Consider the following 19686-nt stretch of genomic DNA (forward strand, 5'->3'; position numbering starts at 1 on the left):
GGCAGCTGTAGCAGTAACAAGCTGTTGTTTTGCTTGTGAGTGGTTGTCATGCTTGGACAGGCAGTCTAGTCTTACCTTGCTTTCAAAGTATTTCTGTGCTGCAGAGAGAGCGCTCAGCTGATAATGACAAGGAAGAGTATTATCAGGCATAGGGTGTCAAGCAACAAAGCAGAATATATGCAGGCAGACATGCAGATTGCTTCGTCAGCTTAGAGTTTACTATACAAGTCAGATTTCTTTTTTTATTATGCTGTTCCGAGTGAATAACTAGTGAAAAAATATGACTATACAGGCAGGTTGTGTAACAGACAGGACCAGCTACAGTCACCTAAATCCAGAGAATACATGCACAGTACGTTGCTTTTCTTCGGGGTGGATCTGGTCTTGTAGAACTGAACCTGCTCCCTTTGAAAACGGTGCATGAGGAAGGCCAGGCCTGCGTAGGCCTGGTAGATAAACTTATGCAAATGTATAGTCCTTTATAATGCTGAATGCTTACGTCATGCCAGTTTGCTTACTTGCTGAACATCTAAGCTTAAAATCTAAGCACCTGAGTCCTGTTCAGACTTTGCTACGTACATAAACTGTATTGCAAAAAGTTTGTGGACACCTGACCCTAAGATTAGTATGTGTTTTTTTAGCATCACATCCCACAATTGGTCCCCATTTACTTCTATAATAACCTCTACTCTCCTGGGAAGAAGTTCCACTAGATTTTCGAGTGTGCTTGTGGAGATTTGTGCTCTTTCAGACTCAAACGTGTTAGTAAAGTCAGGTACTGAGGTAGGCGAGGTGAGGCGAGGAGGCCTGGGGTTCACATTCATCATGTTGAGGACGACTCTATAACAGGCGACAAGATTTTTCACTCCAACCGATGTAAAGTTCATGGAGCTGGCTTTGTGCACAGGGGCATTGTCATGCTGGAACAGGTTTGGGTCTCCTAGTTCAAGTGAAGGGAAAATTCATGCCATGGATCCTCGACAATTTGTTAAAAATTTTGTAACTCATATTAAACATGTTCTAAAAATGCCACAGACATTAAGTACAGTTTCGGTTGAATTTTAATGTTACATTTCAGTAAAGGATGGGACGATTTTGTATGGAACTTAATGTTTTTTTGGAAATATAATGTCTTGCAGACTAGAATAAATAAAACCAATAGCAAATAACTGGTTTCTGCTGGTTTCAGCTAAACTTGCATTTAGATGTGTAAGAATGGGAAAGTGTAAATTAAAAAAGAAAAAAAAAACTGGTTGATTAAACCAAATTTTGCATTAAGGATTAAACCAGTTGAGGGAAGTCAGTGCAAAGCACATTGCATACTGTGCAAGAAGTTCTTCAAACTCGGCACAGTGGGAGTAAAAGCTGTGGAATCGCATTGTGCACAAAGACTTTGCCAAAATCTTCAAACACCAGGCATTTACCATTAAAGCAAGACGCTGCCGGTGTCAGCTGCATCATCCAGGTGTAGCTGCATAATGCACCTAGATGAACAAGAGGAAGAAAATCACAGGCGTTTAGATTCTAAAGCAAAAAGCCTCAAAGGAAAACATGCAGGAGCTGAAGAAAAAGCAGCAAGCTCTGTTGCTGATGAGCTTGTAGAAGAAGCTGTGGGGAAAGCCGGCATCTTGATTTCACAGTGGAATCACACACACACTCACAAATATGGAAACTATTCAAATACTTTTTTTTTTTTTTTTTTTTTTTTTTTTTTAAGTAGGTTAAAAAAAACATTGATCCATTCTATAATTGTGAGGAAAATGACAGCTAGTTGTGATTCCACCACCTGTTGTGTGTAGAGTTGTTTTTCCTAACACTATGAAATGCCTCGTATTGAAAGCAAGCCCCCGGTGCATATGGTACATTAAAAAATGCCAGTGCAAGGCTCTTTCAATTATTTTTTTGGTTCGTATTTTATGTATTTTTTGAAAGAAATGGTCTGTTGATGCAATAGCAATACCACAGCAGGCAACATTAAATGTTCATTTTGTGTTTAAATTATTATTTAATGACATATGTTGATTGTGTATCTAAAACAAAGGCCAGGATATATTCCTTCTGTACTTACTGTTACCTTTGGGTGTTTTTAGGTTGATTTTTAAATATGAGGTTCAGCATTTTATTACTTCAATGCAATACCAAAGAATACAATTTATTTTTTTGTGATTTGGAAATGTTATTTTGACACATTAACGCTATAAGAAATCTTCATTCATGTGCATTATAACATTTACCAAATCAGTGTTGAGCAGCACCCCTCAATCTGCTTGGTCTCTACATACATCATCTTATAATTCTGGTCTGCATCCTGGATTGATTATAATTTTTTTTTAATGCTTCAGCTTTGATGAGCCACTCGTAACCATTGGATACCAGTCAGCTGATTACAGATCGTTATTCCTGGAATCAGATAAAATATGATATGCTATAGGGATGTCATATAAATGTAATCAGACCTGGTACCTCTTCAAGTCACAGATCCATGTCCACTCAAAATATCTTCTTTCTGGTTTTTATTTTTATTTTTTTTCTCTCTCACAGAATGGACGAAACTTTCAGGATTTCGACTGTCAGGTAAGTGACTGTATTTTTTTCGTCAACAGATTTGTGACATCACATTCCGATCACAGCTCAGGCTTAAAGAAACTACTTGTGTCTACTGAGTGAGGCTGAAGAGAGACAGGTCACACTGTCTCAGAATGTGGTTCCTTGCAGGCTTGTCATGATAACTGCAGGGCTGTGGGTCCTCATGTTTAGTCATTCATCTGTGCTTCAGGGTCTGAAAACAGCAAACGAACATCTGTGTATGTGTGCGTGGCTTTAAGTGTGTGTGGGTGGTAGGGTGAAGCTTGCTGGGTAGGCGGTTGGATTGGAAGAGAGAAGGCATTTTCAAAGATATTTTCTTTTGAAAACATATCTGCAATTGGGGTGGACAGAAAACAAGTGTATGTATGAGAGAAATAAAATCAGCAGAAAGATCATTTTTACGTCTCATTAGCAAGAAATACATTACATTCCATTTTCCATTCCATTTTGGTTTTCTTTCTGTCTCTTTTTTCTGTCTGGTTTTTTTTTTCCCCCTCATGAGTATAATATATTTTTTAGACATACTCATTATAACTTCTGACTCTGAAATGAGCAACAGTCCTCCAGGAAAAACCTGCTCCATTCCACCAAATTAGTAAACTCTCATCTCAACATTTTCTCTGAAAAACATACTGCATCCTTCCATGCTCGAGGTTAATGGAGAAGGTTATGAGTTTATTAATGTTAATAAGACTCGTTCAGTGTATGTTAGGCTTCAGGTGTATTTATTAGTGATGCTGCTGAAAATGGTCAACAGGTCAACATTTAAACCAGAGAGCTGTCTGTGGGGTGAGAAGCAAGCCATTATGAAGCTGGGAAAAGTAGGAAAAGTCAAAAGGGCTCTTTGGAATGCTATGAAAATGAATGTAGGAAATCAGCAAATGTAAATAAATAGGTGTGAATATCAGGAATTCTGATGCATTATTTTGATCTCGTATTTATCTCTTCACCTCAAACCCAGATTTCTTCAGCTTCACAACAATGTATTTGGCCTTGCTGTTCCAATCATTTCAGAGGAGACTGTATGTGCTCAGTTTGGATTCTGCTTGTCTTATTCTCCATTAACTTGGAACAAATAAGACTATGTATTCGGTTTAGCTGTTTGTGTCACTACCACCTTACTGGTGGAATCATTGAGATTCAATCATAGTATAAAACCAGTTCTAATTACAGAGGAAAGTGTGTGTGTGTACGTGTGTGTACGTGTGTGTACGTGTGTGTACGTGTGTGTACGTGTGTGTACGTGTGTGTGTGTGTGTACATGGCTGTGTAGGTAAACTCACCAAGTCGGCCGGAGCCTGGAGATAATATAAGCCCAACACCAATTAAAAGAGATTTACATTTACATTGTTTGGAAATATGACCTGCTGCCTTTATCTCCCACCACACGCTGACCTTTTCTTTTTAAATCCCACAGTGAAATAGAAAATGTATCCAGCTCACTTTTTCCCGAGGCAAGGTAGAAGTCAAATATCTGGACTTGACTTACAGTCTTAGAGATGTTCCATGTTTACGCAGAGAGTTTCATTGCTTCTGACTGTAATCATGAATAATAAGAAGACAAACTTCTGAATTATTTATTCTACTTTATCAACCCTGGATAACAAGTAACGATGGCATATAAGGTGGTGGTTTCAGTGCCTGAGGACTGGAATAAACTGCACACTGCTCCATCTGGTTGAAGGTTAAATCAAGTGTCTGCTGAAGGTGCAGTGTTTAAATATAGCCTCCAGGAGCACACACCTGTATTGGTCTGGCCTATTCGTAACGACATTTTTCAGTACAGGGCTTTCGGCTCGGTGCACGTGTACCGAATGCAATCCTTTAAATGTAAAACAAGTTCCCCCCTCAGGAACGTATTAAGTATTACGTATTACCCCTGGCATAAAAGAAAAAACTGAATAAGTTTTTTAGTGCATCGAAATACGACTTGTAGTGTGTCGTAAAACTGATAATCCTGATAATATCGAGGGTTTGAATGAATGAAGGATATGGGTAAAACGGTTAAGTATACTCAACACTTTTCTATTTCATTTTATAATATAATACATTTTTTTATATATAAATGTATATATGAATAAATAAATATTTTTTTTTACCAAGCAGGCATTAAAAAAAAAAATAAAAAATCTAAACTATCGATGTTCACAAATGTTAGTAATAAACTGCATTAATAAAAAACGACAAGCAATATTATATTTTGCATTTCTTCTCCCTAACTGTACTGAAGTTGCACCGAACCGTGAATTCTGTGTAGCATTACATCCCTAGTGGAAAGGGGGTTTTGTGTGTGTGTGTGTGTGTGTGTGTGTGTGTGTGTGTGTGTGTGTGTGTGTGTGTGTGTGTGTGTGTGTGTGTGTGTGTGTGTGTGTGTGCATACATATACACACAGCCCAGTGCTCCCTCCAGTGTTCATCTGAAGTTATTTAAAATGTCTAGAGTCAGCCAGTCTAAATACTGGTCAGTCTATACATAAGTGGAATGTTTTAATGCTAATGATTTGCTATTTGACAGTGTTGGAGTTTGTAGCACTGTGCACTGCAGTCCAGTCCAGTGTGCATATAGAGATTTTTTTTATATTGTTTACCCTCTTTTACTTATTTTAATTAGGTTATAGTTTCACTTATATGAAAAGATGAGCAAATCCTGCACAAAATGCCACTCACTGAAATGACAGTGCAGGTAAGTTATTTTAGATAGACCCTAACACTCAACTTATTTAAGAATTGAATACAGCAGCTAAATGTTAACCTTTTGAATTTTGGATAATATATTCGGTCATGTTTTATGTTTGGTTTTAATTTGCTAACACTGCTCTGGTCACAATATAATCACTTGGTAGTCACTGATGATACAAAAGACATGAAAGTACCAGGTGTAAGGCCAACTTTGAAGAGTCAATATATCTTTGCTCTGTGACTTGTCTGTCTCCTCCAGCAGGGGGCAGCATGAATACACCTAAAACTGACAAGAGGGAATTATCTGAGGCACACAGCTGGAAGCATCCTGATATTTTTGACAAGATGCTTGGTAGAGGTTGAATTTTTTTTTTTTTTTCTGTATAGCGAGGTTTGAATGACATTGATAGATGTAATATAGTAAAGTTTGAATGACCTTGCAAGACCTTTGCTAGACGTGGTATAATAAGGTTTGAATTACATTGTCGGATAGTGAGGTACGATTGACCTAGCTGCAGTTGCTATAGTTGCCATAGGTTTGATTGAGCTTGCTGGAGGTGGTGTAGTGTGGTTTGAATGACCTTTGCTTTATGTGGTGTAGTGTGGTTTAAATGACCTTGCTGGAGGTGTTGTAGTGTGGTTTGAATGACCTTGCTGGAGGTGGTGTAGTGTGGTTTGAATGACCTTGCTGGAGGTGGTGTAGTGTGGTTTGAATGACCTTGCTGGAGGTGGTGTAGTGCCGTTTGAATGACCTTGCTGGAGGTGGTGTAGTGTGGTTTAAATGACCTTGCTGGAGGTGGTGTAGTGTGGTTTGAATGACCTTGCTGGAGGTGGTGTAGTGTCGTTTGAATGACCTTGCTGGAGGTGGTGTAGTGTCGTTTGAATGACCTTGCTGGAGGTGGTGTAGTGTGGTTTGAATGACCTTGCTGGAGGTGGTGTAGTGTGGTTTGAATGACCTTGCTGGAGGTGGTGTAGTGTCGTTTGAATGACCTTGCTGGAGGTGGTGTAGTGTCCTTTGAATGACCTTGCTGGAGGTGGTGTAGTGTGGTTTGAATGACCTTTGTTTTATGTCAAGTCAAGAGTCAAGAAGCTTTTATTGTCATTTCAACCATATATAGCTGACTCATTACACTGTAAAATGAAACAACGTTCCTCCTGAACCCTGGTGCTACATACGACAACAATCACAGAAAACACAGGGCTAAGGACTAGTAAGTGTCCTCACCACATAATGTGCATTGTGTGCAACCTGGTGTAAACAGTGCAAGACAACACAAGACAGTGTAAGAAAAATACACAGAAAACACAAAATACAGTAAACCGGTTGTATATTGCACACTGTGGTGTGTAAAGAGTAAAGTGAGCATTGTAATTAACAAAAAATGTAAACAGAATGTTGTGTAAAAGATCCAAAAAAAGGTGTGCAAAAACGGCATGTAAACAGTTGTGATGTAATATGAGTGTGCTAAACAAAAGGAGTGATGCAATATGAGTGTGCTGAAGACATGGATGTGTGAAGTGAGTACGATTGTGTGTTGAGTCCGGGTTGTACAGATCAGTCACACAGTTGTGTGTGTGTGTGTGTGTGTGTGTGTGTGTGTGTGTGTGTGTGTGTGTGTGTGAGTTTCAGTTCAGTTCTGTGTTGAGAAGCCTGATGGCTTGAGGGTAGAAACTGTTGCATAGTCTGGATGTGACGGCCTGAATGCTTCAGAACCGCTTCCATGATGGCAGGAGGGTAAAGAGTATGTGTGAGGGGTGTGTGGGGTCGTCCACAATGCTGTTGGCTTTGCGAATGCAGCGGGTGGTGTAAATGTCCATGATAGAGGGGAGAGAGACTCTGATGATCTTCTCAGCTGTCCTCACTATCCTCAGTAGGGTCTTGCGATTTGAGACAGTGCAGTTCCCAAACCAGGCAGTGATGCAGCTGCTCAAGATGCTCTCAATGGTCCCTCTGTAGAACGTGGTCAGGATGGGGGTTACAGAGGGAGGTGTTCAGGCTTTGTAGGCTAAACTTCTCAATCAGGTGCTGAGGGATGATCGTGTTGAATGCTGAACTGAAGTCTATGAACAGCATTCATAGTCCTTGTTGTCTAGATGGGTGAGGGCTAGATGAAGGGTCATGGAGATGGCATTGTCCGTGGAGCGGTTTGGACCTAGTGAGGTTTGAATGACCTTGCTGGAGGTGGTGTAGTGAGGTTAGATTGACCGCGCTGGAGGTGGTGTGGTGAGGTATGAATAGTGGTTTATGACCAGGTGCCTGTGTTAACTGCACAGCTGTAATCCTATATTGTTTTCAGGGTCACATGTAAGTCACTTTGGGCATAAGCTTCTGCCAAATGTTATAAATTATAAATGTAATTAAATAATAAATAAAAATTGCTCTCCTCTGTAAAAAAAAAAAAAAAAAAAAAAAAAGAGAGTGGTGAAATTGCATTGTCTTGTTATTTGCATAAACAGTCAGGTTAACGCTCCAGCTGACATGACTCACAGGACTGGCTGAGTCTTCAAAGATATTTATAAACACGAAGCTTCTGGCACAAGCTAAAATGGATGCAGATGAAGGCATGCATATGTAGGTATATAGACCGTGTGCAGTATTCTCATCCGATGAAATGGAATTAGAGTTTGAGGATAAGGTAACGACACACACAAATGTAATACTTTTTTTACAAATGAAATATCCCTTTCAAAATCTGCTCTTTGCAAGTATAGAGCATTGTTTGCTGCCCTCTGTTGGTAAAACGTACAGTTAAATGAAAGCATTATATCTGACATTCTGTGTCAGAGAGAACAAAGTGTATCTTGGTTTGCACTTTATTTAGCTTTGGTAACAGATTTGGAGCATTCTCAACTGCATGTTAAACAGGATACACCTGCTCCTTGATGTGGCTCCGCATGCACACACACTGTAAAGCTCACAGGTAGGGTATGTTCCATAGCAGAGGCGTACTTAACAGGGGAGTGCCTCCTCACTAAACTTATGCACAGGGAAACCCTTTGTACTTTTGCCCACTCTTATCCATCCCAGGTGCATCCTGGGAAACTGATTTAGTCTAAGCATTAAGGTGAAATGTCATGGTTTATCCATCTGCAGATCAGGACCCCCCTCTTTCAACTGGGTCACATGCTATCTTTAACTATTCTCACACAATATATTGGTAAAACAGTTTTAAACGTTGCGGTTCTGTTAGCTATCAGTGTGCTGAACATCACAGAAATGCGTTCTTTTTTAAATACCTGGTTTATATTTATCACTTGCATTTATCCTTGACTTATACAATGATAAGTGGCCATCTTAAAGAGAAGGGTAATTGTTAGATTTGTCTCTAAGCTAGCTTCGACTCCAAGAGTCTCATCCCAATCAGTCTAGCTCAGTTTCTCCAATACAGGCCTGGGAAGCTCAGTCACACAGACACCAGGAGGTGTATGAAAGATATCCAAAGTTGAAAAACATATATAGACCTTCATGATGAGTATGAGACCATTGCATTACATATCAGTACATGACGAACAAAAACATTGTTGAAGGTCCTACTGTTCTTGGTACAAACATATGCATATATCATAAAGATATGACGGTATGCAGGAAAGATAATAAGTCACACACACTAGGTAAATTACTCCTGGTAGAGTAACTGAAAAGTGGTTTGGAATATTTCTGTGCCTTATTAGAAAGATAAATAAAATGTATTATGCTAATTTGCATTTGGAAATTATAGCTTGATTCTTCAGATAGCTGAGATGTTCATTAGGAAAGAAACTCCTTAACAATAACATCAAAACATGAAGTGAATATTACCGATTACTATTTTATTGCAGAGGCACTTGTGTAGAGGCAGAAAAAATGGTAAAGCGTGAGGATCTGAGTGACTTTCACCAGGGCCAGATTTTGGTGATTAGAAAGCTGGTTCAGGTTATCTTCAAAATGGCAGGTCTTTTGGGGTGTTTTCTATATACAATGGTTAGAAACTAACAACAACTGGTGAATCAGTGACAGTGTCATGGGTGACAAAGAATTATTGATGTGTGTGTGGGGTGAGAGCTAGCTTATCTGGTACTCTTCTAGTATAGAAGAGCTGCTATAGCACCAAATTGGCTTAAATGTCAAATCAGTCAATTGTTCCGAAAGTTAATACCCATGTCCATCACAGAAATTAATAATTATGGGCAAATGAGCATCAAATCTGGTCCAAGAGGAAGATGGTGTGGATTGTTGAATCACAGTTTATTTTTTTTGTGTGCATTGCATACTTGAGTAAGACATGGCACCAGGATGCACTATGTAGTCAAGCCAAGGCAGTGTAATGCCCTGTTGGGAAAATCTTGGGCCCTGAATGTTACTTTGACATGTACCAACATCTAAACATTGTTCCAGATCAAGTGCACCACTTTTTGGCAACAATATTCCCTTATTACAGTGTTTTTGCCATATCAGTGAGGATATACATTGTAGGATATCCTAAATATTTTATTTATTTTACTTATTAGGGATGAGTATTTAATTGAAATGTCTATTTATTAAGAAACTTATTTCCATCTCCATCCTTAATTGCTCTAACTGTATGTGTTGACTAGTGAGGAGAGTGTGTTGAGAAGATGGAGGGAGTATTTCGAGCAGCTGATGAAGTATGTGAGGGTGGGGCAGGACATGTATGAGGACAGTGTGACAGCAGTGAAGTGTGCAGTAGGACGACAGACTGGTTTAGGGTGGAGGTTGGACTGCATCAAGGATTAAAAAAAAAAGAGTGCAGGCAGGGTGGAGTGGGTGGAGAAGAGTGGCAGGAGTGATTTGTGATAGAAGAGTGTCTGCAAGAGTGAAAGGAAAAGTTTATAGGACTGTGGTGAGACCTGCAATGTTGTATGGTTTTAGAGACAGTGGCATTGAGTAAAAGACAGGAGGTGGAGCTGGAGGTGGCAGAGCTGAAGATGTTGAGGTTTTCGTTGGGAGTGACGAGGATGGACAGGATTAGAAATTGGTTTATTAGAGGGACAGCGCATGTAGGATGTTTTGGGGATTGAGATGGTTTGGACATGTGCAGAGGAGGGACATGCGGTATATCGGTAGAAAAATGCTGAGGATGGAGCCACCAGGAAGGAAAAACGAAGGCGGGCAAAGAGGAGGTTTATGGATGTGGTGAGGGAAGACATGTAGGTAGTTGGTTTGAAAAAGGCAGTTGTAGAGGACAGGGGGGTATGGAGTCGGACGATTCACTGTGGTGACCCCTAATGGGAGAAGCCGAAAGAAAGAGAAGATTAAGAAACTTATGCATACTTATATAGGCATACAAACCCAATAGATTTAACATTTACATGGCAGATTGAACCAGTCCCCATAATCGTTACTCAGCATGCAGAAAGCTTCTACACCCAGTGCCACCATACCACTATTTGATTGATGCAAACCTCAGCCTGCCGCGCTTGGGAAGAGAAGTTCTTGTTTTTATGGACTACACTCAGAATCAAGACCTACTTTAATGCTTCACCAGCATACTTGTTCAGTGGCCAAGTATTTGGGCATGTCTAAGAAGCTGCCTTTAATGTTCTCCATAACATACTCCCACAAAATCTCTTCGCACAAGTAATGGTGCTGCCAATTTCTTGTCTGCCTCCTACCTTTCAATGCTTAAACACTGAGTCTAACCACTAGGGATGCCACAATTCTCAATATAATATTGAACCATTCGGTACGACATCCACGGTTCAATACGCACTTGTGAATTTCGTTTTTTTCGGTTTTATGTTGAAATAATTTATGTGCTTTTTATTTCTTTCCGAATTGACTGTTTGTGTGTGCCTGCAAGTCTACAAGCTGAGATGAGGAAACTCCTCCCTGCGAGTATATGTTAAATCACTATGCTCTAAAGTTAGGGGGCGTTGAACCATCATTCCACACTTTAACATGGCGAGCGGTGGTAAAGTGAGGCTACAGTACGAGGAGGCGCCGGCGTCTTTTAAATCTGTGGTGTGGAGACATTTCGGTTTTGCTGTTAAGTATAATGCTGAGGAAGAAAAAACGGGAAACAAAAAAATGACTGTCGGCAAGCATTGTTTTACACGTGTAGCCTACTCAAACGAAAACACTTCCAATATGATTGCACATCTGCGGCGCCATCACCCAGCAATATTAATGTCTGAAGGCAGGATAGCAGAGCAGGTAATAAAGTCCGCCAAAAAACAACAGTCCCTTGCTGAATCCTTCCAGCATACATACCCAACTGGTTCCGAGAGACACATGAAAATAACACAGGCAGTGGGGGTGTTCATTGCCAAAGATTTGCAGCCGTTTTTCGGTGATTTGGAAATGCGGCCTTTTGTCATCTTATAAAAACACTCGATCCGCTTTACAGACTACCATCTCGCACTTTTTTCAGCACCAAGATAATTTCCGACCTCTATGAAAAGACATGCAACAGTATTGTGTACGAATTGGCTTAAGCACAGAGACTTGCTCTGACCACAGATGGTTGGACCTCGCAGGCAACCGTGAGTTACCTCACTGTAACTGTTCACTACATGTCGGATTGGTTTATTTATGTTCACTAAAGTACAAGTATGTTTATTTGAAATGGTCAATTTATGTTTACTAACTTCACATGTATGTTTATTTTCAAAATTGAGGAATTTGTGTTTCCCAGTTTGTACATGGGCTACCAGGAGCTGTGAGATGTTTATATTATACAAAACACTAGGAACCAGTGGACTTTTCTTTGCTTTTAAGTAAAATAAAGGAGTATTGCAATAAATCGTTTTTATTTGTTCCTATTGCCTAAGCATAGAATAACAAAAAACACATTTATGTGTTAAGCCATCAGAACCGAACCGAACCGAAAACCTTGGTTAAAAAACCGAGGTATGTATTGAACCGTGGGCTAACTGTATTGTTGCATCCCTACTAACCACTGTGTGATATGGGACAAGACTTTTCTACAGGCATTAAGGGTAACAAACACTGCAAACACTTTTAATCCTAAATTAAGGTGTGTTTTTGCAAAACAAGATCCTTGACTTGCCCTCGCTAATCCACACTGAGTGTGTTTTGATGTTGCAAAGCAGATGCTTGTTATCTAAATTTTTCCTAGATGGTGCATGTTCCTGCAGTCTTGGCGAGTTTTGTGCTTGGTACTAAATAATAGCCAGAAATGCTTACCTTACTGCCACATTTAAACAAAGTATGGAATTTTAAAATTTTTAGCCTCCTCTTTAGTTAGATTTTGGTTGTTAGGGTGATGAAGTGGATAAACATCAGATACATTGAGCCAAACTGTAATTATTATTATTATTTATTTATTTTTTAACTGTGCATTTTTATTATAAGTGTAGGTAGTTAATGGACAATAGCAATTCTCTTGGGCATGTAAATGAACCTGGTTAGACACGGTCTTTTTGACACTGATCTCCTACTGGCCGTTTGTTCTGATAAGGTAACATTTTCTTTCATAAATTCTTTTTAATGAAATTAGTTTTGCATAGCGAGAGAGCTGTGGGGTAAAATCATTCTTAACAGCCAAATCTCCATGGCAGCTATAGCATTGTACTAAAAACAGTGGTAGCATAAAAAGAAATCGCTTTAATCGAGGGTGGACAAATCATAAATATCAGGTCAGTATAATAACTTGTATTGAGCTGGTAATCATCACCTAACAAAGTTTAAAATGTTGTTTTCATTGTGTTTGTGTCCCTAAAGAAATTTTCCAAGCCTTTGGCAAGTGTGTAGTAAGCTGAGAAGTTATATAATTAGTTCACTCTAATTAATCCGCTTGGTAGAAATTGTTCTACAGTAGGCCAGATTGTGCCTCAGCATACACCATCAGGGTGGGCTGCTCATTTTAAACTTAGACTATATGGGAAAAGTAATAATATATAGTCATCCCATTCCACATTGAATCCCTATTTACTGTTATAATAACAGCCACTCTTTAGGGAGCTGTTCCACTATAGTGTGCTCATGGAGGTTTGATCAGTCACAAGGGCATCAGTAAAATCAAATACTAATGTAGAGTGAGGAGGCCTGGGGTGCATTCAGTGCTCTAAATTAGGTGTTCAATAGGGTTTAGGTCACAGCTTTATAGCAGGCCACTTATGATCTACTTCAACCCACTTTGAGCGTATCTTCATGGAGCTGTTCTTGTGCACAGGGGCGTTTTCATGCTGGAACAGTTTTTGGTCTCTTAGTTCGAGTAAAGGGGAAAATATAATGCTTTCATTACATTTAATGCTTTTCCATTCCATTAATGCTTTTCCATTCAACTTTGTGGTGTGGGGAAGAACCACATATGGCTGGAAAGGTCAGGTGTTTTACTTATATACTTTTATCCATGTAGTCTAGCTGCTTTCAGCAAGTTCTGCTTTTGCCAGAATTGAAAAAGGAGCGATTTTTTTTTTTTTTTCTGATTCTTGTACCACAGAGCAAAATTAAACAAGCACTACTCGATCCTATCAGTATGCCTCCACCCCAAAGTCTAGTCCTCTCTGTTGCTAATGTATATTTGAGAAATCGTTTCAATTGTCTTAAAACAGTAAGGTAGTGATTTGAAAAAAATCCATTATTATTTTCCATCATTTGATCTTGCTGTGACCACGAGCTCGTTCTGATCAATTCCAACAGAAAATTTGACAGATGTATGAACAGACACACAGATAAATTAACAACAAAGAAAGCCAGCAATTATGTCTCTAGAGCCTGAATACCTCTGTATGACAAATAGGATGGAGGCAGTTTGAGGAAAAATCTATTTCAGACATTTGACTTTGCTGTGTACTTGACCTTGTTTGAGTCATTACCACAATCTGATGAGTTCATCTGCTAGTTGAATCTGGTTTGAGAACTCGTTTCACTAACAGGGATTTTACAAAGACAGCCAGATGGAAGTCATGAGGCCTCCTACACTTTAAACGTTAAAATGACTAACGCGGACACGGCATCTGCTTGTCCCAGTAGACGGGCTGAATTCACTCGCCGTGCACACAGTCTTGCACTGATGTGCTTGGGATCCATCCTGACCCTGATCAGGAAAAAGCGATTGCTGAAGATCATGACGATATTCCTTTTTTCTGTTGAATTTGTATGATGCTCCATTTGGGGAGGGTTGTTGCATTTGGGGAGGGCCTCTAGGGTGCTTTATTTTGATCAGATTTGAAGTGTGTGTGTTTGTTTAAGGAGCTGGTTAGAGAGAGCCATTTTGTCACCTTATGCTTAAATCCTCAGATAATCCTGCCATTACAGCCTGCAATGGCTGCTGCTCTACTTTACAAAATTCAAGTGCCTGCTTAATCAGGCTAGAGTCTTCCATAGCTTGAGAATTTCCATAGCTCACATCAGTAGTGTAATCACAAACCTAATGTAATATGAAATAGAATGCTTACACAAACTGTGTTTGCATTGGAAGTACATGTAAATCTTCATCTCTATGGAAACTATTCAGTGTAGTAATTTTAATCAGCGAGCCACACCCATTCTTGAATTTATAAAAAAAAATCCGAAATTTGCTGTCGGACTTGATGGCTAGATTATCCACACTTCTCTCTCTTTTCTCCCTCCCTTTTTTTTTCTCTCTCTCCCTCTCTCTCTCACGCTCCCTCATAAACAAGCACGTACTCTCGGCTCTCTTCTCACTCCTCCTGATTTCACCTGACCCTCTAAATCCAATTAGAGCAGCCTGAATGCCCTCCGTATCCCCACCTCACCCTCTCTCTCTCACTCTCTCACTCACTCACTCACTCTCTCTCTCTCTCTCTCGCTCTCTTTCATTCTCGCTCTGTCAGATTCGCTTTTCTTCTTTTTCAGTCTGCTTTGCTAGGACCAGATCCAATCTGTAAACACATTTTCACTATTCTCTCGTTCTCGCTACCCGTCATTCGTAAGGAACCTCGTAAGGAGTTTTTTTCCCCCCTATTTCTTTTTGCGCTTTTTATCCTTCACCTCCCCCTCCTGAGCCGCCACCGCCCTCGTGACCAGGAAAAACAAGGACAAAGCGTTTGCTCCTTGCTTGCATTTTTTTTTTTCTCCTGTGGATGAGAAATGACGGACATGCTGGATCTTGGCCAGATCGGCTGTACAATGACCAACGTGGTGAGTGAGAGGATGTGTTTTGTTTGTGTGTTGGGGTGGGCGCAGCATGGTGTGTGTTTACCTCTAAACAGCCTGTTGCTTTTCGGGTACCCACTTGACCTAACCTTTAAATGTAACTCAAACAGGGTGGTGCGTGCGTGTGTGTGTGTGTGTGTTCCAGTAACTGTATGTGTGATTTCTATGTGAGAGGAAGTAATTTTTTTGACCCGTTATAAGACATGATTGTTTATTTGCAGCGTGTGTGTGTGTTCTTTGTTTGTTAGTGGTAACTGATGGGTTCTGCAATGACTGTGCAGTTTCAAGGTGTGTCTGGGTTTGTGCATTCCTGTGTGTGTGTGTGTGTGTGTGTGTGTGTGTGTGTGTGTGTGTGTGTGTGTGTGTGTGTGCCAGTGCCAGGCATCCTGCAGTGTCCCAGAGGGGAAGGCCTTTGATTTTGGTGCGTGAGCGAGAGAGAGGAAATTAAGATGCAGGGTGGTGTTCAGGGTTGGGCTGAAGCTTATAAAGCACAATGTTTAAGGATGCATTCAAACGTTAGAAATTGTTGAAAGTAAGAGCATAAAATATCGTTATCCAGCTGTAAGCAAAGCACATTTAAACCCTGCTGAGTGACTCAACTCGCATTCCAGTAACTTGTGATACTGTGTTACCGAATCAGTGTTCCTCTGATGGCCTTGAAAGTCATTTCCCAGTTCTGCCAAAGTTCACGTTCTTCTTACACCTTTCATACACTGTTGCATTTGATTGCTAATGTCTTTGTAACTAAATCAGTTTCTCTCAGGACAGCACCTCAGTCGTTTGCATTATGCTCATTACACATTACATTACACATTTATAGGACACTTTATGCACTTGGAAGCAATCCGCTTTCAGAAGTGGTGTTGGCTTGTTTTAATGGATTTGATGCTCACAGTCTTTGGCAGCAGTACTCTCTTTGACATTTACCCACATTGCACTTTCATTGATCAGATCCATTCATATTTGCTAATGGAGATGGTTGATGGTTTAGTAAAGGGCAAAAAAGCATCCTTTTCCCGAAACAGCGGCGAAACGACTTCTCTCTCTCTGTCTTGTTTTTAGAATTGACAGCATAAAACTACTGAATTGTAATGTGTATTGGTACAGGTGGACAAGGAGATTCAAATACGAATGAGAGAGCATAACATTTCTGCAGTATTTCCACTCTTATTTGATTTGCAATGCAAGGACAGAAAACCACAGAGCATAACATTTGCTAATGATGTACAGTACTTTCTGTCAATCAAGAACTTTAGAACTTTAACAAAGTATGGCTAAGTTGTCGTCCATTTCCACTCATTAGTTTTCCCTTAAAATATATGAACAGAACTTTGCTAGCAAGTTGTATATACTTATATATACAGTGGTCCCCCGGTTATCGAACGGCTCGGCTATCGAACATTCCGGTTAGCGAACGGTTTTCCGAACGAAATTTCGGTCCGGTGAACGAACAAAGTTCCAGTTATCGAACGCCACCCACGCTGCCCAACCCAGCGCGAGGGGAAGAAACTGCTTCCGCTTCACCCATCGCTGAGTAAGCATCTATCGCAACTTCTGTTTGTGAACAATATTAGTGATATTAAGCGGTAAGTACAGTAATCATTTTGTTTCTTACTCTTGTAAAGTTGTTAATTTATACTTTTACCGAGCCAACACAAAATACCCGCAGAGATTGGGATAATCCGGCAAAAGGCAGTCCATAAATAATATCCACGGTGCTTTACGGAGGAAGCCCGATTGCGATGAGCTCAATGTGGGCGGGGCACGCATGAGCGAAGGAACAGGGCATTCCCTGAAGCAACATGACAGCCACCGTAGGGGGCGTGGCAGGGGGATTCCTGAATATTAATACGGCTAAAAACAGGAAAAAATGGTTAATTATTGGGTATTGGTGGAGTTCGGGAACGGATTAATTGGTTTTCCATTATTTCTTATGGGATAATTAGGTCCGGTTTTCGAACATATCGGATTTCGAACGGTTTTAAGGGACGAATTAAGTTCGATAACCGGGGGACCACTGTACTTATATATACTATACATATACTTATGTATAGTTTTGTGTTTGCATGTTCAGAAGTGGTATAAACAGATTGTTTATTTGATCCAAGGTTAGGACATAATTCCTCGGTGTGAATCCAAATGTGCATTGGTGAGCCCCTTTTTCAGAATCGACCCCTTGATGCACAGGCCTTGGCCCCACACTAGAGCTTTTACATACAATGTAGGCTAACTAATGGATTTATCATTAATCCACGCCCAACATATAATCATCTTCCTTATGCAGGAAAGAGATCTGGAAGTAATGCTGACGATGTTAGACTCTTCCACACCCCAGTCCGGGAGCTGTGTTGCAATAATCTGTGACCCAAGTGACCTTTTACAAGCTCTTAAATTTCTTACTCTGTTTCGTCGCTGCTTAAACACCTGTTTCAAAAAGGCAGACAGTTAAAGTAATGGCACCTCAAAAGACGCAATGAGCAATGAATTTCTCCAACTGCCTCATCTATTTTTACAACTGCTTTTTCACTGTGTGCAGCATCTGCAGGTGTGAGATGAAAGTTTTCTCTGCTGCTGCAGGATTTTTTTTCACTTTTTAGTAGCTAATTCTAAGACTCGATCCCTCCTCCCTGCCTTTTGTGTAGCAGTGACGTGCCCTCAATTAAAAGCTAATCAAATGTAACCATCTATCTGTTTAGATTATTGTCAGAACCGAAATTGTCAAAATGATTTATTTTGATACATATGAACTTCTTGTAGCACTGGATTTAGCTAAAGAAAATGGATTTGCTTGCAGATTACTTTTAAATCTAACTTTATTCTAAACATTTTGTTGCATATATTACTGGAGCGCGACTACTTTTAATATTTAGATCCATGGTTCTCAAGGTGGGATCTGGGGTCTATGTGGTGTCTGTTGAGTGTGATGTCGAGGTCATGAGTCAGTTGCATCTCTGAGGATCGCTAGAACGACGATACAGCATTGTCAACACCAACTTAAACTGTATATGTAACCAAGATGACCCCAAACCAATAACCTTTAGAATCTCATCCTACCTGATTGTTGTATATCAGTGGAAATCACAAAACGTGATTAACTGAACTGGATAGGTTTAATCCATACCTCACAATTATTATTGTTAATATTAAACCTTATAAATAGCCAACGAATTATACACACATGAATATCAAGCTTTATTTTAAGTGGTTATTTTAGTAATATTTTGCGTTCATCACACAAATCTGTGGGCCTTTTTTTTTTTTTTGTGGAACGCATCTTTGCTTTAAATATATATATATATATATATATATATATATATATATATATATATATATATATATATATATACACACACAGTAAGGAAAATAAGTATTTGAACACCCTGCTATTTTGCAAGTTCTCCCACTTAGAAATCATGGAGGGGTCTGAAATTGTCATCGTAGGTGCATGTCCACTGTGAGAGACATAATCTAAAAAAAAAAATCCAGAAATCACAATATATGATTTTTTAACTATTTATTTGTATGATACAGCTGCAAATAAGTATTTGAACACCTGTCTATCAGCTAGAATTCTGACCCTCAAATACCTGTTAGTCTGCCTTTAAAATGTCTGCCTCCACTACATTTATTATCCTAAATTAGATGCACCTGTTTGAGGTCGTTAGCTGCATAAAGACACCTGTCCACCCCATACAATCAGTAAGAATCCAACTACTAACATGGCCAAGACCAAAGAGCTGTCCAAAGACACTAGAGACAAAATTGTACACCTCCACAAGGCTGGAAAGGAAATTGCCAAGCAGCTTGGTGAAAAAAGGTCCGCTGTTGGAGCAATTATTAGAAAATGGAAGAAGCTAAACATGATTGTCAATCTCCCTCGGACTGGGGCTCCATGCAAGATCTCACCTCGTGGGGTCCCAATGATCCTAAGGAAGGTGAGAAATCAGCCCAGAACTACACGGGAGGAGCTGGTCAATGACCTGAAAAGAGCTGGGACCACCGTTTCCAAGGTTACTGTTGGTAATACACTAAGACGTCATAGTTTGAAATCATGCATGGCACGGAAGGTTCCCCTGCTTAAACCAGCACATGTCCAGGCACGTCTTAAGTTTGCCAATGGCCATTTGGATGATCCAGAGGAGTCATGGGAGAAAGTCATGTGGTCAGATGACACCAAAATAGAACTTTTTGGGTCATAATTCCACTAAATGTGTTTGGAGGAAGAAGAACGATGAGTACCATCCCTACTGTGAAGCATGGGGGTGGTAGCATCATGCTTTGGGGGTGTTTTTCTGCACATGGGACAGGGCGACTGCACTGTATTAAGGAGAGGATGAC

At 40.0% G+C, this 19686-nt stretch overlaps 1 protein-coding gene across 4 annotated transcripts in view; it reads left to right on the forward strand.

Moving 5' to 3' along the window:
* The window catches only part of ndrg3b (ndrg family member 3b), a 57959-nt gene that overhangs the window by 19249 nt on the left and 19024 nt on the right, over nucleotides 1-19686 (forward strand). For 3 of the 4 annotated variants that reach the window (XM_046869175.1, XM_046869176.1, XM_046869177.1), the window contains exon 3: nucleotides 2542-2574. In XM_046869175.1, the coding sequence (XP_046725131.1) occupies nucleotides 2542-2574 (33 nt within the window). Of the gene's footprint in view, nucleotides 1-2541; nucleotides 2575-14872; nucleotides 15334-19686 lie in introns of those variants that run through there. The other variant, XM_046869178.1, reaches the window with a different exon arrangement.

This window comes from Silurus meridionalis, chromosome 16 (assembly GCF_014805685.1).
Source record: "Silurus meridionalis isolate SWU-2019-XX chromosome 16, ASM1480568v1, whole genome shotgun sequence".
NCBI classification, from domain to species: domain Eukaryota; kingdom Metazoa; phylum Chordata; class Actinopteri; order Siluriformes; family Siluridae; genus Silurus; species Silurus meridionalis.